This window comes from Echinops telfairi, unplaced genomic scaffold, assembly GCF_000313985.2.
Source record: "Echinops telfairi isolate 266 unplaced genomic scaffold, ASM31398v2 ScPeMD7_7458;HRSCAF=8496, whole genome shotgun sequence".
In the NCBI taxonomy this organism is placed as follows: domain Eukaryota; kingdom Metazoa; phylum Chordata; class Mammalia; order Afrosoricida; family Tenrecidae; genus Echinops; species Echinops telfairi.
Window position 1 is genome coordinate 37984579 of NW_022111358.1, and position 25555 is coordinate 38010133.

Consider the following 25555-nt stretch of genomic DNA (forward strand, 5'->3'; position numbering starts at 1 on the left):
CTGAAGTGCTTCCCTTAAGGGCCAAGTTAAGGAAGCTGGGAACAGAGTTGAACCTCGTCAGCAGACTTGTCTGTACGTAGTGAGTCAGTGGCCTCAGTCGCACAGCATTGGCAGCGTGGTCCATTTTGTTTCAAGGACAGCTACTATAGATAATAGGTATGGGCTGTCTCTGTTCCTTCCGAGAGGACATGCCATCTCTTGTCCACCCCTTATGTTTTACCGTGTCTTTGTAAGGCTGTGTCTCGACCTTGAAAAGGTTCCTACATTTCCTTAAGATGAGTTCTCTGCAAGGAGCATTGTCAGACCAAGATGCCCAGGTCCCTTTTGCTAAGTCAAAACTGAGCAGTTTGGGGCTCAGGCCAAGAGCCGTGAGCCCCACAGCTGAAAGTCTGGACAACAAGCCCAACGCCCTGCCATAGAATTGGTTCCGGCTCATGGCGACCCCATGGGACAGAATAGAACTGCTCCCCAGGGGTTTCCAAGCCTGTAACTCTTTATGGGAGTAGAAAGCCATGTCTTCCTCAGAGTGGGTGCTGGTTTCAAACTGCTGACCTTGCGATCAGTGGCCCAGTGCCACGAGGGCTCCTAGAATCCCAAAATACTCCCAAATTAAGACTCCCACTATTTGTACTTTCTCTTTCTGAGAAAGATTTTCAGTACCTCTCTTCCTAGTCTGGTTATGTATTGAAGGTCTTAGATTAATGACTCCTGAAGACAAACGTTTCCCACAATGTTTTATTTGTATTGTTTTATTTGTGGTTCATTCCTAAACTCATGATTTTCAACATGATTTAGTGTTTTCATCTCCAGAGAAATTTCTTTTATTGACTGCCACCTGGCAGAGCTAGGAAATTAATGAATGTAGCCTGCAAACACACGTATGAGGGCTCTGAAAGTTTGTGGAAAAGCGCCATGATCTTGTAATTCCATTGTATTCACGAACCTTTTGAAGCCTCCTTATGTGCATTTACATGTGTATGTATATGAGTTTAAACACACTTACCACCTGGCAGACACTTTGCTGTGCAGTGGTGCCCGGTATGTTGCTATGAGATGCTAGAAGCGATTAGCTATTAGATCAGATATTAGCAAGGCCACTCCTGGGTGACAGATTTCAGAAGAGCTTAGGACTAAGCCAGACTAAGAAGAAAGACCTGAACTTAGGTTTCTGTAGTGTATGACATATATGTCTCTATTGTCAGATGTCATCAGATTTGTCCCCACTAATAGCGACCGGGCGTGTGTGGTCCTCACGGCTGTTGTTATGTGTGAGCCCAGGGTTGCAGCCTCCGTGACAGTCTGTCTCGTTGAGGGCCTTCCTCTTTGTCGCTGCCCTTCTCCTTTACCAAGCGTGCCGTCCTTCTCCAGGGGCTGGTCTCTCCCAATCCTGTGTCCAAAGTCACGTGAAGCAATGGCTTGCCATCCTTTCTTCTGAAGAGCATTCTGGCAGTCCTTCTAATACTTTCTCATTTGTCCTGTTTTGTTATCCACGTGTTATTTAGAAGAGTGTTATTAGTTTCTAAATATTTGGATGTTTTCTCAGAAGTCTTTCGTCTATTGACTTTTCAAAATTTAATTCCACTTAGAACTGAGAATTTGCATTGTACGGCTCGAAGTATTTGAAATTGCTTTGAGACTTTTGTTCCAGCATATCAAGGTCTATCTTGATTAATGTTCCATTTGGTCCCTAAAATATCATATGTATGAGGGGGCTTCAAAAAGTTCATGGAAAGTGCCATTGCTTCTTCATCCCTATTTTCCAGGATTAAAGCTCCCTATGCTAAAGCTCCCAACCCAGTCTGCTGTGGTTGGATGGAGCTCTGAATGCCAATTAATTCAAGTTGGTTTATAATGTTGTTCAAATCCTGTTGATTCTTGCTGATCGACTAGTCGTTTTCTCTTGTGATTAATGGTATTGTTAGGCACAAACACAATAACTTTCTGTGCGTCCTCTCTGCTTACTGCATCTTTTTCTGCTTTCTTTTCGATCACGTGAATTTTTTTGTTGATGATTTCTTTGCCTATTTTGTTAGCTTTCATTTCATTTTATTATTTCAGTGGTTGCTTTAGGGTTTATAGAAAGCAGTGTAGACTTACTCCAGGGGCCCCTCACATGATGTTATTCCAGTATACACATAACCCTCCAAATAGAAATGCATCCACATGGCATCTGCAAGTGCTTTTCTTGTTTCTGCTTTCCTGACCTTTGTGCTACGATTTTGTGCACTTTTTCTGCTCCATTTGTTAGAAACCCACCCTAACATCGTTATCATTTTTGTTTAAATAGTGACATATTCTTAGAAGATTTAAGGAATGTGAAAAAATCTCATGTACTTATTCATACGCAGTTCTCTTTACAAGTGATCACCGTTCATGTCTGTTTGCCCACTTACTGTTTGATAGCATATTTTCCTTCAGTCTGCTGATAAATTTTCTCAGTTTTTGTATGTCTGGGATAATATTTTCCCTTAATTTTTGAAAGATATTTTCATTGTGTATGGGATTCTTGATTCACAGTTGACTCTCCACCCACCCTCGCCCCCTGTACTTTATAGACGTTGCTTTAGTGCGCTCTTTCTCGCTTGTTCCCACTGAGAAGTCTGCTGCTGTCCGTATTTCACTCCTTATTACCATGTCGTTCTTTCTGAACCTTCTTTCCTCTTTACTATTAGGACGGAGGTTTTGAGCAATTTGAATGTGATGTTCGTGATAGTGCGATGAATTAAACTAATCACAAGGTTGGTGGCTCAGGCCCACAAGCCACTTCATGAAGGAAAGGTAGGGGGCTCTGCTCCTGTAAAGATTTGCCATCTCAGAAAACCCTACAAACTGTCCTGCTCTGTTCTGTAGGGTCAATAGGAGTTAGAGTCGACTGGACAGTAGCTTTTTGGGGGGGGGGACTAGGGGGTAGCGGGGTGGCCATGGTGAGGTTTGATTCTTAGTTTTCTTTTGTGTCTTGTACTTGGAATGTGTTGAGGTCCTTGGGTTTGTGTTTTCATGAAACTTGAAAAGCTCTCTTATCATTCTTTAGGCCTTTGTTCTCATCCTCACTTCTCCCTCCTTTCCCTGGGGCCTCCAGTTACACAGATGTGAGGTGGCGGAAAAGTTGTCACTCAAGCTCTGTTCCTGTTGGAGAGTCTCTTTTCTCTTTGTGAGGAGGCCCGGTGGCAGAGTGGCTATGTGTTGGGCTGCTAACTGCAAGCTTGTCAGTTTGAAACCATCCACCGCTGCTTGGAAGCATGATGAGACTGTCTACTCCCATAAAGACTGATGGTCTCGGAAACCTGCAGGGCAGTTCTGCCCTGTCCCACAGGGTCGCTAGCAGTCAGGATCCAATAGGTGGCCGTGAGTTTGCTTTTGGTTTGCTTTAGTTCCAGGTGTTGCCGTCGCTCTGTCTTCAAGTGTGTTAAGCTTTTATTTGCCTTGTGTAATTTGCCTTTCATCCCATCTATTGTATTTTCAACTCGCATATTATATTTTTAATTTCTAGAATTTCACTCTGGGTCTTTTTCATATCTTTCATGTCCTACATTTAAAAGTATGGGAAAGCCTCATACCAACTATTGTAATGTTCTGCACGGCTGAAAAATCTCAGGTTACTTCCTTTTGCCTTTAGAATGAGATCCCAAATTCTAACATGCCCTTGGGCCCTGGCATTGTGTGATCCCTGCTTACCTACTCAGCCTTATCTCCCCTATCTCCGTTCTTGATTTCATCATATCAGCCCCTGCGCTTGTCTTAGAATTAGCTACAGCCTTTCCCTCTGCTGAAATACCCTTTTATCTTCTCCTCATTCGTTTGCCACAAGTCAGAATCAACTGGATTGCATCTAACAACAAGAATTCATTACTAACTTCAGTCGTAGCTTTGCCACTTGTTAACATTCTCGTTCTAGGATTTGTTGTGTTCTTCTGTTATGCTACTGTTGTTTGGTGTTTTCGAGTCCGTTCCAACCCATAGTGACCCTGCGCACAACAGAATGAAACACTGCCTGATCCCGCACTGTCCTCACAGCTTGAGCCCATTGTTGTAGCCACTGTGTCAGTCCATCTCTGTTGAGGGCCCTTACTACCTTGTTCAATGAAATGAGCATTCATTTTTCACATTAGTGTGAATTCAATGTTCCTTCCAGACTCCTCTAATGCACAAACTTATTCACATAGTTCAATGATGTTTTCTGGTTCCTAGCAAGGTTCCTGGTTTAGAATGGGCACACATTACATTATTGATACATGAATGAATGTTAGAGTAGATTAACAGGTGTGTGAATTTATGATTAAGCACATATCAGACAACCTTTGGAGCCTTTGCAAGAATCTAATATTGGGTGGAAGCCAATGGTCAGTGAAAGACAGTTACATGCTTTTATAATAAAGATTATTATAAACCCAACATGGTTTCCGGTATCGTAGGCTTTCATACAACTATCAGTAGACTATTCTCTTTATAAGTAAAACTAGTGGCATATCCTACTTCAGAAAAAAACCTTCAGAAATCTTCTTTCCCTAGCATATTCAACCTTCTCTTAAACGAAATGAACATCTCCTGATGAAGATTTGCTGTTTTCATGGCCAGTGTCATGTGCAGGAGGAAAAATGTGGGCCAATTTATAACATCATAATCGAATGGGAGACAAGTCATGTTCCAGAGACTATTTAATGAATATCCTTACATATATACCCTGTGTAAGTGTATGTGATGCACGAAATAGACAGTCTGCATGAGGGATGTCACCTTGTGAAAATGCTTTTCTCTTTCATCCTATGCACAGGGGATTCTTCTGGTCTCCACTTCGTCATCGTATTGTGTTTGCATCATTGTGTGCCTTTATCACGCTCAAAACAATAGACAGTCTGTCTGCTTCCCCACATTTCAAGCAGAAATGTGAACTTAATTTTGCTTTTCTAGCACTAAGCCTCAATCCTCCTTAAAATAAATTATTGATGGACAGTTTCATCCCCCCCTCCCCCGAAGTCATGTGCTATGTGAGTATTAGTATTATACAGGGATAAATTACAAGGATTTAAATATAGGTTCAATTAATTAGCATCTATGTCATAGTAAAAAAAATAAGTAGAGCTTTTATGTAGGGTGTTGTAGTAGAACTTTGGACTTTGAAGTCAGTGTGCCTAGCTTAATTTCTGCTTTTGCCATTTTCTATGTGAACCTGGGTTGATCACTTTACACATCTGAATGAAAGAAAAGATGATAACTATTTCATAAGAGCTTTTGAAAGATTAAATAATATGCAAACTGCCCTAAACTCTGAGGCACACAACCAAAAACCAGTCCCACTGCCGTCAAATCAATTCCAACTAATAGCGACCCTAGATAGAGTTCTCCAGACTGTGAATCTTCATGGGAGCAGACAGCCTCATTTTTCTTTCATAGATTGGCTGGTGCGTTTGAACCACCAGCCTCACGGTTTGCAGTCCAACGCCTAGCACATAGTCCAATCAAGGTTCCTTCTAATGAGCATAGGAGGTTTTCAATAAATATTAATTTTGCTTCATCCTTTTCAAAGATATTTAAAAATTATAGTTATATGCTAAATGTAATCATTTGTACCAGCATTATGCACTAAGAATATATTTTTTAAAATCTATTGTGACTTTAAAATATATGAACAGAGGCTTGGGAAAAGTTCATGAAAAGATGGAATGAACAGATAATGGAATATTTCCATGAACTTTGTGAAGCCCCTTTACATATCATATTATTTCAAAATCATTTATAGCCAGCATAAAAATTCCCCACACATGATAAATATTGCATGTATATTTGATAAATAGAAAATGTCCTCCTTAAATTTTTATGTATTTGTGCATAGTGATGAATATAAGTGAGAATATTTTTCAGCTACTTTGAAATATTGGACTGCCCAGGGACAAGGCATGGATGATGTTTTGAAGGAAATAAATATTTCAGCTTCACATTTCAGCCTTTCTTCTTTGGTCCTTTGATCTGGCTTTGGTTTACTTACCATTCTGCTCGAATGACTTCACACTGTCTCTCTTCCTCTCCCCAGCACCGAGATGTGCTCCTGCACCTCTTTCAGAATGTTTGCGCTCGGCCGTTTCACCGGATGAACATGCATTTCCCTATTACTTACCGATCGAACACTGCCTCTAAATGATGTTTTTTTGGTAAAAATGTTAACTTTGTATGTACGGTGGATAAAGTATATATCAACTTGTAATCCTATATCAATCTATTTGTTATATATAGGAAACAAAATCAGGCTTAAGATTTACTTTGAAGTGCAAAGAAGTTTAGCACGGGACAGGAATTTTTTCTTTACTATCGTTGTGGCTGTTTTTTCTTCAGAGATTATTTTCTAATATTTTCTTATTTTACCATAAAAATAAGCATTGCTTTTAAAGTTTTACTCTTTGCTGAGATGGAGTCGTTAATTTTTTCATAGACTTGGAAGCTAGACTGAAGATACATTAGCACGGAATTATTTTGTGAAACTATATAGTGTTAATATATGAACCTTTCATTACGTTTACCTCTGTAGCTTTGTTCTCTACTGAAATCCTTTGGTCTTCTGAGGTGGATTTTCTTACACAGATTCTTACTATTGCATTTTATGTCGAAACTCTTAAATTTTTTTCTCAGAATTTTATAAATTTAACATTTTACTATTATTTGATCTCCCACCCAACACCGCCCCCCCCCTTTGCATTTTTGTCTTTCTGCTTAGTCAAGTTTTAGTTTCTGTAAGAGAGGAACAGTTTTCACACCTCTTCAAAGTGTCTGACAAGATATAACACAATTTGACACCAGGATCCTTGCCCAGATCCTAGAGAAGGGCTGGGTCACATCCAGCCAGCGGGCCATATAAAGCCTGAGAAATCACCAGTACCAATGCAGATCACACGCTATACCAGAGAGAAAGCGTACCAGCCCGCACAATTGGGGGCGAGTTAATGAAATGTTTGATGTTATAAATGTCCTAATGGTCCTTGGCTGGAAAAAGTTCCCCATCCCTGCCCTAGAACATGGCCAAGTCACTGACAATGAAGGCTAAGAGGTTGATGTAGCAGTTCTGTCCAAGCACGATTCAGATCTTCTCAAAAGGAATGATGGACCTTTTTGCTGAAATCCAGATGGTTTGATTTTTGGATGGTTAACAAAGAGTCTTCATTCCTATTCTTAACTATTCTTCATCCAATAGTGGTTTTTTAAGATTGAAGTTTGATCCTGTGTTTAAGACTGTATAAAACCCAAACACAAAACTTACTGCCACGGATTTGATTCTGACTCATAGTGACCCTATAGGAGAGGGTAGAACTGCCCCTCTGGGTTTTCAAGACAATAACTCTTTATAGAAGTAGAAAGCCTAGCCTTTCTCCCATGGAGCTAATGGTAGTTTCGAACTGCTCACCTTGTGGGGAGCAGCCCAATGTGTAACCACTACCCCACCAGAGGTATACCTAAATTGTTGACAGAGTCTCTGCCAGAAGATCTTTGTCAGAAGAGAGTTCCATTGGACTAAGTCCATGACAGTCTTCCTTGGTAGTGAGAAGGAAATCTAAGCCCATTGAGTACTTGAACGTCACAGTTCCACTATCCAGCATTGTGCAGTGAAGACCATAGTGAACACTCCACTCGCTGGCTGTTTTGTGCATTAACTGTGGAGGTCTTGGCAGGAATAAAGGCTGAGGCACAAGGCAAGAGTAATGCTGACTGTGATAATTAAGGCGGTGTGTCCACTTCTCAGTAGTTTGGGCAATATGTAATGATGTCATTTGTTGGCAAGGCAGTGATGTAGCCATCCACCATCTCCCACTTTACTGGGTGTTCTGACTCTTGAAGCTGCAGGTATTTCAATGTCCACCGTGTTTACCATCTTTTACAAGAGTTTACCAGAAACCACCGGACTTTAAAAACCTAAAGTCACTGTGCCATAGAGTCAGTCCAACACACCATTTCCCAATTTAGGGTTTGGGGGGTTGTAAATCTTGATGGGATCAGACAGTCTCATCTTTCTCTCATGGAGTGGTTAGTGGGTTTGAATCCGAGCTGGCAAGTCAGCAGCCCAATGCCCAGCCCACGGCACCATCAGGGCCCCTTAGAAGTCACATGATGTGGAGACCAAGGTCGTTTACTTGTTCATCATGTCAGCTTCTTCATGTTTCCAACCGACTCCCTCTAATCAACTTAAAATACCGATTGGCAGCCATGAACAGAGGTGATAATGCTGCCTGAAAGGCTGTTTTGCAGCCCAGCTAGAAAGGGAGTGGAGGCTCTTCTAGCTGTTTTTTAAGACGTGTTTGATGTTTTGTGTGTTGTTTTGTTGTTCTTGGAGTTTCCAGTTGAGATGCCAAGCTGGCTGTAAATGAAGAGTGAGTACTGCAATGTGAGACCTTACAAGGACAGGTGGGATCCGTGCCATCATTTATCAAAAGTGCTGGTACAGAAATTTGCAAAAGGAAGATTTGTACATTAGGGTTGAGCTATAGATGTAAATGTTAGCTTGTAAAGCTCTAGAAATTCCAACTTGTTGGCCATCAGTCCTCTCCATTTGATTGCCTCTTTGGAATAATCACGCACTTCAGAGCGTCCTTTCATCTGAGTCGCTTGTGGTTGGGTCGGAATGCAGCGCTTTCCCCTCTATCCTTTATATTCTCAGATGAGGAAAATTTGCTGCATTTTATAAATAAATCTGAGCTAAAAAAAACCTTCTCTCCCCACCTTTTTATCTTCACGAAGGCCTAGCTTAAGGCGTTTGAGTGATGCTTTGATACTTGGCCCCACAAATAGATCCACTGAAGGAAAACACCACCACCCACAACCTTCAAAGCCACAATTTGTGTCTGTGCGTGCTTCTAGGGCATACGATTTGGAATCCTGGTAAAAAGTAACACTGCTCTTTTGCTAGTGAGAAGTAGGTCGTATCTCAGACCCCCAGGTTTTCCCTATTCTTTTAACACCTTGTAGAAAGAAATTAAGATGGACTTCTCATTAAAGTGATTACCACCTCTTTAAATTAAGATGGGTACTTTATTTAAATTACGACAGAAGAGTCTTGTACACTAGTGAATCTCAATTTATTTCCCATAGTCTCACTTGACAATAAGCCATTTATGTTGGTTAGGTTCCCCTTCAATATTGTTTTCCTAGCAGAGCAGCAGGTGTGGGACTAGAAACTAATTAAGAGTTTTGACACATTTCCCCTTGTTTGCTACTTACCAGAAAGTAATATTTCATATCTATAAGGTTAGAACTTATAGATATGCCTTTTTGCACAGTTTTATTTGAACAGTATTTTAATAGGATTTCTATAGAGACCTGTGAATAGCCTAAGTTCATAACTTCAATGTATGTGGCCATAAGTTAATTATAAAGTAAATGGACAAGCTTGATAGCTAAGAATAAGCTGCCGTAGAGAGAAGTACTCATTCTATTAAATATAAGCATTAACATTAGCTAAATATTTTGTATTGTTTATTGGACAACAAATACAAACCAACTAACCTCCAACATATATTCAACAAAATTGATATTCAGCCACAGGTTGGATATTATTATAGGATATGTTTGCAGTCTTTTTTGGGTTAATATATGGTAAAAAAATTAGAAACCCGTTGCTGTTGAGTTGATTCTGATTCCTGGTGACCCCTGGGTGTACATGTTTTTAAATTAGAAGATAAATAAGCTTTTAAAGTTTTCGAATATCGTACTCTCAACTGTTGATAGACAAAGGCACCACACAAAGGTAAACCTTTGACCCCTTTTCCTGATCACGTAGTCTTCCAAATGTTTGGGGGAGGGCCTCAGAAATCAAAGATGGAGATAGAGTAAAGTGGTCATTATAGTCCACAAATGGCAGAGAAGCAACTTGGGCCACCTGACACCCTACAATGGCAGCACCATTCATCAAGCACATCAACCTTTCCTTCTGAGCCTCGTCTCAGAATCCTTTTAAATTGGAAGTTCCAATTAGTCCCCTTTCCTTAGGTAGAGAGTCTTACCAGAGAACATTCATTTGTCAGCCCAGGGCTAGAGCATGATAATGGATACAATTTGTATACTTATGTTGTTCCCATATGTGGCTTTCATATTTAAGTACTTGAATGATACAAGAAGTATTAAAGGTTAATTCAAGCTAGACTTATAAACAAACCAAGGCTTCCTTCTTCTTAAGCAGGATGATGTTTTTGTCATAAGGTGTCATCAGATTGGCTCCAACTAACCAGGACATTATGGGAATTTGATACATAACAGAAGAGATGTTCCACGAACCTGTAGTGCCCTCATGATCACTTGTATGGTTGATTGAGTATGTTGTTTGGGTTATTATGTTAATCCATCTCATTGAGGGTTCCCATTGTTTCCTCTGACCCTCTTCTTTACCAACCAATATGTCATTTCATAGCAATTGCTCTTTTCTGAGGACCTGTACATAGTAGGCAAGCAATATGAATGACAGACATCTTGAAGTAGATGATGTACGAAAGGTGAAACCCCATCAGGCCAAGTTAAACTTCTCTGTAGCCATTAGAGTGCTCTTGATCTTTTGACTGCTGCTTCCATGAACATTAGATGTGGATCCAAGCAAGACAAAATCCTTGACAACTTCAACCTTTTCTCCCTTTATCGTGATGTTACCTCTTGGTCCAGTTGGGAGGATGTTGGTCTTCTTTGCACTGAGTTGTCATCCACACTGAAGGCTGCAGTCCTTGATCCTCATCAGCAAGTGCTTCGTGTCCTCCTCACTGGCAGCCAGCCGAGTTGGGTCACCTTCATATCCCAGGTTGTGAATAAGCCTTCCTCCAACCCTGATGCCACACTCTTTCTATAATCCAGCTTCTCTGACGATTTGCTCAGCATACAGATTGAATAAGTATGGTGAGAGGATACAACCGGTTGGACACCCTTCCTGATTGTAAACCAAATAGTATTCCCTTGTTCTGTCTGCATCACTGCCTCTTGATCCATGTACAAGTTCCGAATGAGCACAATGAAGTGTTCTGAAATTCCTGTTCTCAGGGTTATCCACAGTTCATGGTAGTCCATGAAGCACAAGTAAACATCTTTCTGATATTCTCTGCTTTGAGCCAATGCCCCTCTCACATCAGCAATGATATCCCTTGTTTCACATCCTCTTCTGAGTTCTGCCAGCCCTTCTGGCAGTTCTCTGTCAATGTACTGCTGTAACCGTTGTTAGATGATCTTAAGCAAAATTTTACTTGTGTGCGTTATCAATTATATTACTGTTCTATATTTTGAGCATTCTCTTGGCTCACCTTTCTTTGGAATGGACACAAATATGGTTCTCTTCCAGTTAGTTAGCCAACTGGCTTCTTCCAAATTTCCTGGCATGGATGAGTGAGTGCTTCCAGTGCTTCTTCAACTTTCTGAAATATTTGTAATGGGTATTCCATCAATTCCTGGTGCCTTACTGTTGCCTAATGCATTCAGTAGAGTTTGAACTTCGTTCTTCAGCACTATTGGTTCTTGCTCATATGGCACCTCCTGAAATGATGGAAAGTCAAGTCGTTCTTTGTGGCACAGTGACTCTGTGTTCTTTCCATCTTTTTGTGATGTTCCTACAGCATTCAACATTTTACCTATAGAATCTTTCAAGGTTGCAACTCAGGGTTTGACCTTTTTCTTGAGTGAATTCAGATAGGCTGAGTGTGTTTCCCCCCCTTTTCCAGTATCCTATCAGCTATTAATCACCCTTTCTATGAACGTCTTGACCTTGAATGGCAAAATCAGAGCTCAAAAAACAAGTCTTGACATTGAGCATCACTAATGTGAAGGCTCCATCAAGCAGTAAACATCACAAACATTTATTATACCAACATGTAAGAAAAACGAAGAAAAACACGATGTTCTGATTTCTTCTGAGTAGTTAAGGAAGTCTCACAAAGGCCCAGAAGACAGTTTGTTCCACCTGCTGGCAAAACATGCTAAGTGGGCATCAAAGCTGGCTGTCCCACATCTGGAATGGCTAAGCTCTCATGCAGGGGATTACACATGTTGGCACTGAGTATTAAACCCTGCAGGTCATAAAAATGGTGACCCACCAGTAAATAGACACAGAGAAAACCACATCGCAGTGGAAAAATTACTTTTCATTTCATGGAAATGTCGTAGTACTGTCAACTTCAAGTCGAAGGATGTGTGAGTCGATACAAACAGATAAATAGACAAATGTACTGAAAATGAGAAATAAAGGAAGTATGGATACCTGGTGTGTGTTTCTAGCCCCAGTACAAAGCAGTGATGATTTGCACATCGAGCCATGGCCAGCCACAGAGGTGGAAACTCCCATGTAGCTGTGCCTCTCCACATCTCTTTACAGAGCTCTGCTGCAACAACCTAGATGACACTGTTGTGATTTTTTCCAAAGGAGGTGGGATAATGTGATATTTAATAATGTATCGTGCTTAGGGTACAAAAGAGGTCCCCACCTCAAATATAATTTAAGGAGAACATTCAATTAGTCTTCAATGAGCCAAGGACAAAGACACACCATCCAGATAGGGAGACCATTAGCACAAGGTCATAATGGTTTCTGAAGATCCATAACCTCACAGCTTAAATAAGGCTTGAAACACAAAAGACACTGTCACGAGTTCATGATTGGTGGCACACCAATACATCACAGTTATGATTGCGATTACAGAAGAGGCAACAGGACCCTGATTGGGTCACATACAATATGTTGGATAAAAGAGCTCACAAGGTTGGTCCAGAGCCTTCCAACCAAGGAGCCAGGCACAAGTAAAATAGAGCATGACTCATGACTATACAACCACCAGTACTGTGATCTCCATCTCACACACACACACACACACACAGACAAGCTCCATGGAGACTGCCCCTCCTGGGCTGGCTGGAGAATGATGGCAGCTGTACACTTTCTAGTCCATTCTGCCCGAGAGCAAGACTGTTCTGATCCTTCCTTAATGAGCTCTTCAAAGGCGATTCAGTGGGGGCTTCATCCGGGTTAGGACTCTGCGAATGGATTTGGGTTTTTACTATCATTCATACATTTCTGCAAATGGGGTGCTCAGAATTTAAACTTCTGATACAATGATTTTTTTTATTTGAGAGCCTACAAATTATTAGGAAATGTAGTGGTTGCGCATTGGGCTGCTAATTGCAAGGTCAGCAGTTCAAAACCACCAGCTGCTTTGTGGGGGAGAGAGAAGGCTTTCTACTCCCGTAAAAAGGTACAGTCTTGAAATCTCACAGGAGCAGTTCTCCTTTGTCCCAGAGGGTCATTATGAATCGGCATCAACTCGATAGATGGCACTGTGTTTGGTCTTGGTTATCCCAACCATTGGTCTTTTCAATCATTCGTGTGCATGTAAAAGCTGGAAAGTGAATAAGGAAGAAACGTAAGACTGGATGCATTTGGGCTTCCTTCTGCCGCTCCTGGTACTCTTGTGTGCTTGTTTGGTGAGGACCTGGGACCTCTTTTGTAATGTAGCAGCTGTGGAGACTTCGGTGCTTGCCATGGCCAATGAGAAGCCCACGGAAGGAGTCAAGACTGAGAACAATGATCATGTTACTGTGAAGGTGGCGAGGAGGATGGGCCTCTGGTGCAGTTTAAGATTAAGAGGCCGCTTAGTAAACTCATGAATGCCTATTGTGAACGACAGGGTTTGTCAATGAGTCAGAGCTGAGTCCAGTTTGATGGGCAGCCAATTATTGAAGCAGACATAGCTGCCCAGTTGGAAATGAAGAATGAAGAGAAGTAGATGTGTTCCAGAAGCAGACAGGAGGCGTCTTCTAAGAGGGAGCCTGCTCCTTTCCTCCAGAACTCTCTTCCTACGGACCAAGTATCCATCCTCAATTAGAAAAGCACAGTTTGGTTCCACCACATCCTGGCAACTACAGTACGGTTTTTCTCTATTCTTTCTTTTACCCTCCTCCATTCCTTGATTGTGCATAAAGTAACCAGTGCTTGTGCACAAGCACACTGCATATTTTTCCTTTGTTTCCTTTGTGCTTTTTCCGAAATGGCCAGGGGTATGTTCTGATGGACATCGAGTGGAGATGGGATAGTGAAGACGATACAGGTCCTGTGAGCACACCCTCTTCTCCAGGAAGGGCACGCTCATCCAGCGCTTCTCTTTATATGCCTGCTAGTTATTTTGCCGTCACCGTTTAACATCAACAACAAAAAGACTTGATGTATTTGAATTATGGTATTAGAGTCTATTGAGAGGACTGTGGGCCCACAGAAAAACAAACGAATCTGTCTCGGAAGAAGTACAGCCAGAATGTGCCTTTGAGGGGAGGATGGCAAGACTTCGGCTCACATACTGCAGACATGTTATCAGAAGAGACCAGACAGTCTAGAAAGGACATCCTGCTGAGTGACCGGAAGCTCAGTGAAAAAGAGAGAGACCCTTGATGAGCTGGACGGACACTACTTACAACAATCGGTCATGGATAATAACGGTGAGGATGGCACAGGGCAGGACAGTGTTTCCTTCTGTTGTGCAGTGTCCCTGAGTAGGACCTAGTTGATGGCCCCCCCACTACCGTGTGGTTATACGCTAAACTCAGTATTCTTTCCTTCTGTCTCAGTGGCGCCGGACAACCGCAGCAGAGATTTAAATAACTCAGATCCAGGTTATCTCCAAAGCTCAAATTTCTTTTGACTCATGTCTTTTTAGAGACAATGCCATCATGGTTTGTCTTTCCCTCTCATGACATGTATCTAGAACTTCATGTATGTGAGTTAAATTAACCCTTCCCCAGCATCCTTTAGTAGTCCAGTTAATAGCAAGATGATGTTGTATACACTTTGCTCATTTGGGGAAGGAAGGTGAGCCAAGTCAAGATCGCATATGTAACTGGCAGAATCAGAAAGCCCGGGTCATCGTGGGCAGCAGCATGAACTCTAGAATTAGAGTATTGTGACTGGAATCCTGCCCTGACCGCCTAGTAGGTGCTGCAGGACTTTGAAGGTATCCTTTAAGCCAAATTTCCTGTAGTTTAAGGATAGAGCTATAAGACTACTGTTATATACAGTCACTGTATTTGCATTGGGCAAATCTCCTGCAAAAGACCTATTTTCAAAGGATTCAAAAGCAAAGATGTCACTTGGAGGACCGATTAGCCCTGACCCGAGCTGTGGTATTTTCAGTTGTTTCAGAGGCCTGCGAAAGCTATCAAATGAATAAGAAAGACCAGAAGAGTCGATGCCTTGAATTTTCACATTGGCAAAGAAAACTGAATATATCTTGGGTGGCCAGAAAAATGAGCACATCGGTCTTGAAAGAAGCATGCCCAGAATGGAGTTTGTTTGAGGGCATTATCAAGAAGGAGCAGTCTCGGGGGTTTAAATGGACAGAAAATGTTTTGAGAAACGATGTACAAATGTGCTTTATACAATTGATGTGTGTATGGATTGGGATAACAGTTGTATGAGCCCCTAATAAAATGTTAAAAAAAAATTAAAAAAAGAAGGACCAGTCCCTGGAGCAGGACCTCCTGCTGGCTACAGTGTTCCATTCCGCCGTCCACAGTGTCGCTCTGAGACAGAACCTACGTGATGGCACCCAACGCACACAACACGGGGCCATCAGCTGACGTCTATTCTTCCCTTCTGTCGCTGTGCAGAGACTGCTTTACATGTTTTGTTGGACTCTTGACTATATACTTTCAAATTAGGTATGAATAAATGAGTTCATTTTCAGTTCTTTTAGGCAAGTTTTTGGGAGGGTAATGAAGGTAATGAACAGGCCTCATGTTGCTCACTTCCTTCCTTGCAGATCACCTGCTGGGTAGACATGCAGAGGAGAGATTTCTACTGGCAATAGGTTTGTTTTTTTTAATTGAGATATGGTTTCACATACCATGACATTAGCCTTTTAAAGTACACAACCTTTAGTGTCGTTGCAAACCTGGGCAGCAATCACCACAACCTAATTCTAGAATGTTTCCATCACCCCAGAAGCCTCTTTGATCTTCCTGTCTCCCTGCAAAACTCAAGCTCACTGCCGTCAAGTCAGTGCTGACTCATAGTGTAGCCACTATGGGTTTCTGGGACTGCGACTTTCGACAGGAGTGGAAAGCCCAGTCTTCCTCCTAAGGAGCTGCTGGTGGTTTCGAACTGCGGACGATGCAGATCACAGCCCAACTTGGAACCACTACACCACCAGGGCTCCTTCCCCAAGGCCTAGAATTCTCCTTTTTCTTTCTAGTTTGGCCTCTTCTGGATGTTCCCTAGAAATGGAACCCTGCATTATGTGGTGTTTTATGACTGACTCATTCCACTTAGCACAGTTTTCCAAGGTTCATGCAGGCAGTAACATGTATCTGTAAGTCATTTCTCTTTCGGCTGCATGATACCCGTTGTTTGGCTACTCCATGCTTTGTTTATCCATCACCCAGCAGATGAGTGTATGTGGTGATTAGTAGTTTTGTTTTAGGAAAAATGTTGCAGGTAATGGTACCCTCAATAGATCTCGATCTCAATCTCTCTGCCTCTCTGCCTCTCTGTCTCTCTGTCTCTCTCTCTCTCTGTCTCTCTCTCTCTCTCTCTCTCTCACACACACACACACACACACAGTTTCTTTTGTGACAAATTCTTTTATGGTAATTTTTTTAAGGCAAAGTTTTCTTGGAACTGGCTGAAAATTGCAAAACTGATTTTCTCCCCAGAAGTTACGTTTTCCCCTTTCATTGTATTTGTGAATGCTAAATTGATTCTGGACTTTTCTAGGGAAAAAGAAGAGCAGTTAACTCGGGTGACTGAAGTGCAGAGGCTGCAGGCCCAGCAGGCAGATGCTGCCCTGGAAGAGTTTAAGCGGCAGGTGGAACTGAACTCGGAGAAGGTCTACGCTGAGATGAAGGAGCAGGTAAGAAAGGAGCTACAGTCTCCTTCTCAGAGTCTTGCTCCCAATAAGACGGCCTATTCTAATCTGAACGAGGACAGAAACATATAGTTCACCTTCAGTTTAAAATAGCTTTATGAATAGAGTCTGGGGTCTTAAAGGGTTGTTTTCAAACAAGCAGACATAGAAGTGAGGCATCAACCAAGTCCACATGCAAGAAGTACACCAGCTTGTGTGATCCAAGGATTGTAAATAATATAATCCAATCCTAAAGGAGGGAATGGCCTCAGCGCTTCAATTGACAACACCTGGTTTGCAAAAGGCTATAGATGACAATGGAAGCCCCAAATTCATTTGCAGGGTTCCCAGATAGATTCAGCCTCTGGTGTCTCCTCTCTGATCAGAGTTGAGGGACGCCAATAGCTCTATTATCAGACAGAGAACATTATAAAGTTGATTATGGCAGATGTAATTAGGTCAAAATGTAATGTCTTATCATTTGATCTCCCTTTGATCCATTTTAAAGCTGTTTCAGTGAATAGGAAATACACATGCATTAAGCCCCTGGAGATGTGAACAGCCTTGCTATTGTGTGAAACGCACTGGAAAGTGGGTTGTTGCAGATGCAGATGCAGTGAGGTTAAAATTTAGCACCCTATCACTTGATCTCCCTGATGAACCATTTAAATTTGTACTAGTTGTTAATATTTTTTACTTGCTTTTCCATTGAGGTTTTTATCTGTTTCACTTTGTCATTGTTAGTTTTTAAATATTTTTCTGTATATGAAATCAAGAATAGGGTAAATCTATAGAGATAGTAATTGGATTGGTTCCTTTGGGTATGGTAGGGGAGCCTGGGGAGAAACGGGGGAGCTAATAATGATGAGTACAAGAATGAAGAAAATGTTCTAACACTAATTGTGATGATGATTGTACAACTCTCGATGTGATTGAACTATCGAATTGTATGTGGATTATATGCCCATAAAACTGTTTGAAAAATAGCCATACTTCCTCAAGGAAGACCAGTTGATAGGACTACTTTTCAAATTTATGTACCAGTAGCTAACACCAATGATGCAATTGAAGTTTTTAGTTTTGTTTTTTTTTTTTACTAACTTATGGTCTGACATTGACCCAATATGGAATCAAGATGTATTGAATTTGAAAGTCAAAAGAGAAAAAAGATTAGTAGTTTGAAAATAAGGCCTTAGTGATGATAGCAATACTGAAGATCAGATGAACTTTGTAAGACCAGTGACTTATTCACTGCAAATACATTTTTTTTCCCATTCTTTATTTTTATTTTTTTTTCCCTCTTTTTTAACATTTTATTAGGGGCTCATACAACTGTTATCCCAATCCATACACACATCAATTGTGTAAAGCGCATTTGTACATCATTTCTCAAAACATTTTCTCTCCATTTAAACCCCCGACATTGGGTCCTAATTTTTCCCCTCCCTCCCCGCTCCCCCCTCCCGCATGAACCCTTGATAGTTTATAAATGGGTATTTTGTCATATCTTGCCCTGTCCGACGTCTCCCTTCATCCACTTTTCGGTTGTCTGTCCCCCAGGGAGGAGGTCACACACAGTTCCATGTAATCGGTTCCCTCTTTCCCACCCATTCTCCCTTTACCCTCCCTGTTTTGCCACTCACACCACTGGTCCTATAGGGCTCATCCGTCCTGGATTCCCTGTATTTTCAGTTCCTATCTGTACCAGTGTACCTCCTCTGGTCTAGCCAGTCTTGCAAGATAGAATTCGAGTCATGGTAGTGGGAGCGGGGAGGAAACCTTTAGGAACTAGAGGAAGGTTGTCTTTCTCATCATTGTTACATCGCACCCTGACTGGCTCATCTCCTCCCCAAGACCTCTCTGCAAGCAAATACATTTTTTTTCAGCAACATAAGAGGAGATTTTTAAAAGTTTGTCAAAATTTCATTGTATTTTAATTCCATTTTCCAGTAGCTTTTTGAAACCCCTTGTAACTAGCAGCTATTCATGTGGGCCTCACCAGATAGAATACACAGACATCAAGTCAAGTACACTGTGAAAAGAGGTAATGATAAAGCTCATTATCATCAGTCAAAACAAGACCAAAGGCTGACTGTGGAGCAAGCGATCAACTTTTCATATGCAAATTCAAGTTGAAACTGAAGAATATCAGTACAAGTCCATGAGATCCAAAGTATGACCTTGAGTATATTTCACTTGAGTTACAGACTGTTTCAAGAGTAGATTTGCCACATTGAAATAATGAGCAGACGATTTGGGCGAGGACATCAAGAACATCATTCATGAAGAAAGCAAATGGTCATTAAGAAGACAGCAAAGAGAGATCAGATCAAAATGAATGTCGGAAGAGGCTGAAATTTGCTCTTCATTGAAGAGTAGCTAAACTGAATGGAAGCGATGAAGTCAAAGAGCTGAACAGAAGATTTCAAAGGGTGGCTTCAGAAGACAAAATAAATGATTACATTGTATGTGCAAAAACTTAAAGTTGAAAAACACAAGTGAGGAATATACTTGACACTTTGGAAGCTGAAAGAATTGGGGGGTGGGGGGGAATCGAGCTTTGAGTGGTATCTTTGGGCAAAATACTGAATGCAGGAAGCATCCAAAGAAGATTAAAGGAATACACAGATAATTGTACCAAAAAGAACTGGTACCACTTCAAGAGGTGGCATATGCTCAAGCAGTGGTACCGACGGGAGACGTGCAAGCTACACTGATGCATTGGCAGAAAACAAGGCTCCGTGAATGGTCGGAAAGCCAACTGAGGTGTTTCAACAAGTGGATGCAATGCGGAAAGCTGTCTGTCATCTCTGTCAAGAAATTTGGAAGCACACTATCTGGCCAAAGAACAGGAAGAGATCCATAGTTGTTCCCATTCCAGAGAAAAGTGACTTAACAGAATGCAGATATTATTGAGCAATGTGGCTACCTAACGCAGGTCTCTATGCTTAGTGTTACTCTTGCCAATTATGACCTACAGAGGTGAGGGAAAGAGTTTATCCTCAGTGCACCAAAGTTGACAGAGAGATATCCAACCTCAGATTTGATCCAGCCTGTTTTCTGGGATGGGCTGCAGCTTTTATAGGTTATAGATCTGTTAAACATACACAAATAGTGTATACATACACACAGTTGCTAAAAGCTACAATACCTTTTCATTACCGTGTTTATTGAACAAAGCTATTCTTCTAGGGTGGGAAGGGGCTGCTCTATGAGAATTTGATTGTGAAATCTTACCCCGTCTACCCTCCAGCTTTGATCTTGCCCTTTTAGGTGTCTTTTTGTTTTCTGAACTAAAAAAGAGGAAAAGGAACATAATTTGTGTTCCTTTCAGGTAGCGCCTGCCATGTTGACTTGGTGGAAATGGAGGAGCACAGAATTATTCTGAGATGGGTTACAGGGATGGATACACAGCCTTCAGGAGAGTATAGACCTAGATGGAGGATATGTTGAGAAACAATAGCTTGGCGTTTTGATAGTTTTGTTTGATACCCTTTCTCGCAATATTTTTTTACTTACCCTCATGTAATTTCATACTACTTTTCAAATCAGTAAGTGTGAGAGCTCGAAGTTCTTAATCAAGGTTGTTTGGGATATGCAGTAGCCTGTGAAATTCTGTATGTATTTGAGGATTTTTAAAGATAATTTCTGTGGAAAAAATTACTGTTGAGATTTTGATAGATTGCACTGAATCAAGATTGCTTGGGTGGTATTGTCATTAAACAACATTCAGTTCTCTAATCCCTGAACATAGGACATCTTTCCATTTGCTTAAGTGTTGACTTTTCTGCCTCAGTGTTTTCTAGTTTTCCGTGTATAAGTCTTGATCATCTTTGGAGCAAGACATGATTTATTCTTAAGCATTTTATTCTTTTTGGTGCTATTGTAAATGGGATTATTTTCTTAATTGCCTTTATGGATTGTTCATTATGTATATTTTTATCTGGCAACTTTGCAGACTTCATTTAGTAGTGCAAATAGTTTTTCAGATCCAGTTTGAAAACCAGCTTCTAACCTTGCAGATGGACCTGGCCATTTAGCATAGTTCTTGCGAGTGACATGCAAACAGCATAATTGACTTGCTATTGGTTGGATCTTGCAGGAAAGCCCCTTAAAAATGGAGTTTGCCTCAGCAAACACGTACCCTTTGACCTTACCTTTTCTACCCTTCACCCTTTTCCCTATTCCAGATGTTCCAAGCTGCAGAAGCCATTTTGCAGCCATTAGGGAAAGATTGAATTGCAGAGACCTTAACCCTGACATCTTTGAGCTGCTGATGCGGCAGCCTCTGCTTCTGAACGTTTTGCTACAGGAGATGAAAATAAGGCACTGTGTTGTTTCAGCGATGGGTACCTGGGCTTCCTTTCACATGTACCTAAAAGTAATGCCTCAGGCACAGCCTACAAGGGGACCTCAAAAGGTTCGTGGAAAAATTCCATGATCTTTTACTTCCATTTTCCCACCAACTTTTTGGAGCCCTCGCCTACAAGTCACATGTCACCGACTTTACCTTTGTTGTAGGAACACACTCGTGCCCTTCGTGTTCCAGATGCGGCCACCAAATTTCACTCTTGAGATTCTTTTGACACTCAGAAAGGGAGGAGGTTTTTGATTTGTTTTTTAAGTACAAGTTGAGTAGAATATGGAATGATCCATGATGAAGCAGAATTGTTTGTATCTATGGCAACCAGAACCCTGTGCTGTCCCACAAACGTACTACCTTACATGAGTTGGTTTTGAGTATCTATGAAACTGTGGAAGGAAAATGGAATGGGGTTTGGCGTTTTCGGTCAGTACAGTCATCAACAACTTGTATTTTGTTTTCTTATAATATCAACCGCTATTTACTCTGAATTTTTCCTGGTGTCCAGGTGCACAAAATCATTTCACAAGCTGTTAAGTTATCGTTGGTTTTCTATTTTTATTTTAGAAAGTACTTTGACCTAAAAGCCAACTTTAAGTAAACATGGTTCATTTTGAGTAATCTTAATAGTCATCAATGTTTTATTAACTTCGAATGTTTTCATATTTAATCTTGGTTTTTAATATTTCCTCCTGGAAGGTAAAATGAGAGCTTCAAGAAAACTTAATATGAATATTTGCCTTCCAAGTACTAACGGAACCGGGCCTCGCCTCCTTGAGTGTCCTTTTCAGCTCTTTGTTCGCTTCTGCTCTTGCATTTACCCTGTGACAGTGTCGTACCGATTCGTTCTGCAAACTGTGCCATTTAGCTACTCCATGTGGTAGAGGACAGCATGCTGCGCTAGGAACCATAGGTTAAGCCCCTCTAGAGGACGGAGAGAAGTCACTTAGGGGCCTAAAAGACACCTCGGAGAGAGGGGTAGCTTGGTTCAACCCCGAAGACTGACTGGTTGGATCAGGAAAAATCAATCACGGGCTTTCCACCTGGTTTGAAGAGCAAAAGTTAGAGCCAAAGCTATGGCTTGTGGAGTGAGTTTAAGTGAGTGGAGTGTGAGAAGACCTGGTTAGATTATTCAGGACAGGTGACGGAATCTCCTGCTTAAGAAGCGTTGCAGAACACTCCCCGGATGTAGCTGGTATTTTATAATCAAATGTTCCTGAGGTGGGGTTGTATTCATACAGACAGATTTGAGAGGCATTTCAAAGAATTGACTTGAAAAAAATCGAATGAGTGTTGACTGTAGAAAACTGAAAGAATTCACCAAGGAGGCATGTCTAGAAGCTGGGGTGATTGATAGTGGAGCCATTGTCACCCGAGGATGGGAGAACAGGAAAGACAGACTGCCGTGGGGGCATATACTGAGGTGGGGCCGAGCAAGGCTGTTGACTTCAGGTAACAATGGAGCTTTTCCCAAGTGGTTGGAAACTGAGAATTTGACAAAGGAAATAAAATGGTGCTGCTGGTGGCGGGTGCTGAGGTGGAAGGAGAGGAACCAGTGCTACAGATAAGGAGGGAACTCTCCCCAGTGGTGGCAAAGGAAGACTGGAAGTTGAGTAAGAGGTTATAGCTGCATTGAGATTTGGGAGTCATCAGCAAATTTCTTTTTGTTTGTTTTGTTTTGAATAATTTTATTGTGGGCTCTTACAGCTCTTGTAACAATCCATACATCAATTGTATTAGGCACATTTGTACATCATTTAAAAAACATTCTCTTTCTACTTGAGCGCTTGGTATCAGCTCTTCTTTTTTCCCTCCCTTCCCCACCCTCCTGACCCCTTGATAAATGATGTTATTATTATTTTCATATTTTACACTGTCTGCTGTCTCCCTTCACCCACATTTCTGTTGTTTGTCCCCCGGAGGGGGGTGGGTTGTTACATGTCGATCATTACGATCAGTTCCCCCATTCCCCCCTCCCCCACCTTCCCCATACCCTCATGGTAATGCTACTCTCATTACTGTTCCTGAGGGGTTTATCTGTTCTGGATTCCATGCGTTGAGAGCTCTTATCTATACCAGTGTACATGCTCCAGTCTAGCTGGATTTATAAGGTGGATCAGGGGGAGGAAAAATTGAAGAACTAGAGAAATGTTCTGTGTTTCATTGCTGCTATACCGCACTCTGGCTGACTTGTCCCGTCCTTGTGACCCTTCGGTGAGGGGATGCCCATTTTTCTACAGATGGGCTGTGGGTCTCTACTCTGACCCCCGTCATTCACATAGATATGATTGCTTGTTTGGGGCCTTCTGATGCCTGATATGTGATCCTGTTGACACCTGGGGATCACACAGGCTGGTGTGCTTCTTCCCTGTGAGCTTTGTTGCTTCCCTGCGAGCTTTTTTGCTTCCCTGCTAGATAACTGCTTGTTTAACTTCAAGTCTTTAAGACCCCAGACGCTATCTCTTCTTCTTCTTCTTTTTTTTGTAACTGGAATTTTATTGGTTGTTTTGAGATCAGTACAGAGACATTATGAACAATTTGTACACAATCCTTAATGCATGTACCAAAGTCCTAAAATGGCATGTAGATAAAATTCGTTTCTAAATTCCAGTGACTTTCCAGCTTTATATTTAGAGGCAAATTTTTAAAAAGAGATGATCAAGTACCATTATCTTCAAATGCTGGTAAACTTACATCTTAAGTCCCACTAATCCACAATTCAATGTCACACACACTCCACACTCAAATGTTCAATCCTTCACAGCACGTAACAAAGTGATCAGGAACACGGGACTACCACAACCACAGAATGCACAGTTCTGATGAGAGCCATGATGGCAAAATGGTTTTCAGACACAATTCTATTAAGAGAACAAATGTGGAAACAAAATTTTAAATGTTCAAGTCATACAAATGCATGGCAGTGACTCCATTAAGTATGTTTTGTATAAGGGATACAAAAATGTCCCCCATCCCATGGAATGTTATGTTGACACCCAAGACAGCCAAATATTCCCACTATTTTCTCATTGTACTAAAAAATAAGCAACCAGTAAATGATTTCACATCTTTAAAAAAAGCATTTACACTAAGGGAAAAAAAAAAAGGGATGAATTGGGATTTCATTCTTCTTAAAAATGTTTCTAGAGCTACTAAAAAACTTGCATTTACAAAATGCAATAAAAATATTCCTCTGGGTTGTATAAGAAGGGAGATAACAGGGCCCACTGATAAGACCTGATAAACGTTCATCAGACTTGGCTCCTTTTCTCCTGCTTCATCGGAGGCTGGACTCTCCTCGTGGTTCCTTTCTCCGTTTTCAGCAGGTGAATCTTCTCTAGCTTCTTGGTCGGCGACTTCCGCCTGTTTCCCCTTTGCTCCTCTTTCCCCTTTGCTCGCACTGTTTTGTCCGAAGATTGATCCTTTCCTGATGCCTTTTTGGGCTTCGTCTCCACTTTTGCAGGCGCGGGTTTCGCTGACAATCTGGCCGATCTCCTCTTCGGCTCCTTCACCGCCCCTTCTGCCCAGCTGACCTTCCTCTTGGGCATCTTGGCTGTGGGGAGGGTGCTTCCAGGACGCCTTCGGACCGCTGGCCACCCAGAGCCTTCTCGAAGCTGGGTCGCCTGGCGCTGCCGCTCAGTCCGCTGCTGCCCGAGCTGCTAGGACTTGCGGCTGGGGCGGAGAGAGAACCAGATGACACTATATCTTCTAATAGCTGGGCACCTTCCGCTTCTTCACCACATTTTCTTATGCAACCAGTTTGGCTTCCGCAATCATGTCAGAAAGATGAGTATCACAGAATGCCAGGGTATCAGAGCAAAGTGTTCTTGGGTTGAGGAGAGGACTTGAGTAGAAGTCCAATGTCCATCTGCTACCTTGATACTTAACATATAAATATATGTACATAGACCTATATCCCCATCATGGTATATTAATATATTTACATATATACAACCTTCCTAATGCTGCGACCCTTTAATACAGTTCCTCATATTGTGGTGACCCCCAACCATAAAATTGTGCATAACTGTAATTTTGCTACTGTTATGAATTATAATATAAATATCAGAACTGAAGGATATATTTTCATTGCTACAAATTGAATACAATTAAAGCACAGTGATTAATTACAAAACAATATGTAATTATATATTGTGAGATATTTATTTCTAATGACAAATAAAATTTTGTCTTGAAGCCTGGTGTAGCATGGGTAACAGTCTTTTTTTAAAAATCATTTTGTTAGGGGCTCATACAACTCTTATCACATTCCATACATACATCAATTGTGTAAAGCGCATTTGTACATTCATTGCCCTCATCATTCTCAAAACATTTCCTCTCCATTTAAGCCCCCGGC

General features: G+C 41.4%; 1 protein-coding gene and 1 pseudogene across 1 annotated transcript in view; both read left to right on the forward strand.

Annotated features, from left to right (window-relative positions):
- Nucleotides 1-25555, forward strand: part of CEP112 (centrosomal protein 112) — a 462158-nt gene that overhangs the window by 129693 nt on the left and 306910 nt on the right. Inside the window, exon 19 of the mRNA XM_045299484.1 lies at nt 16703-16838. Coding sequence (XP_045155419.1) covers nt 16703-16838 — 136 coding nt within the window. The remainder of the gene's footprint in view (nt 1-16702; nt 16839-25555) is intronic.
- On the forward strand, nt 13480-13759 carry LOC115872859 (annotated as a pseudogene).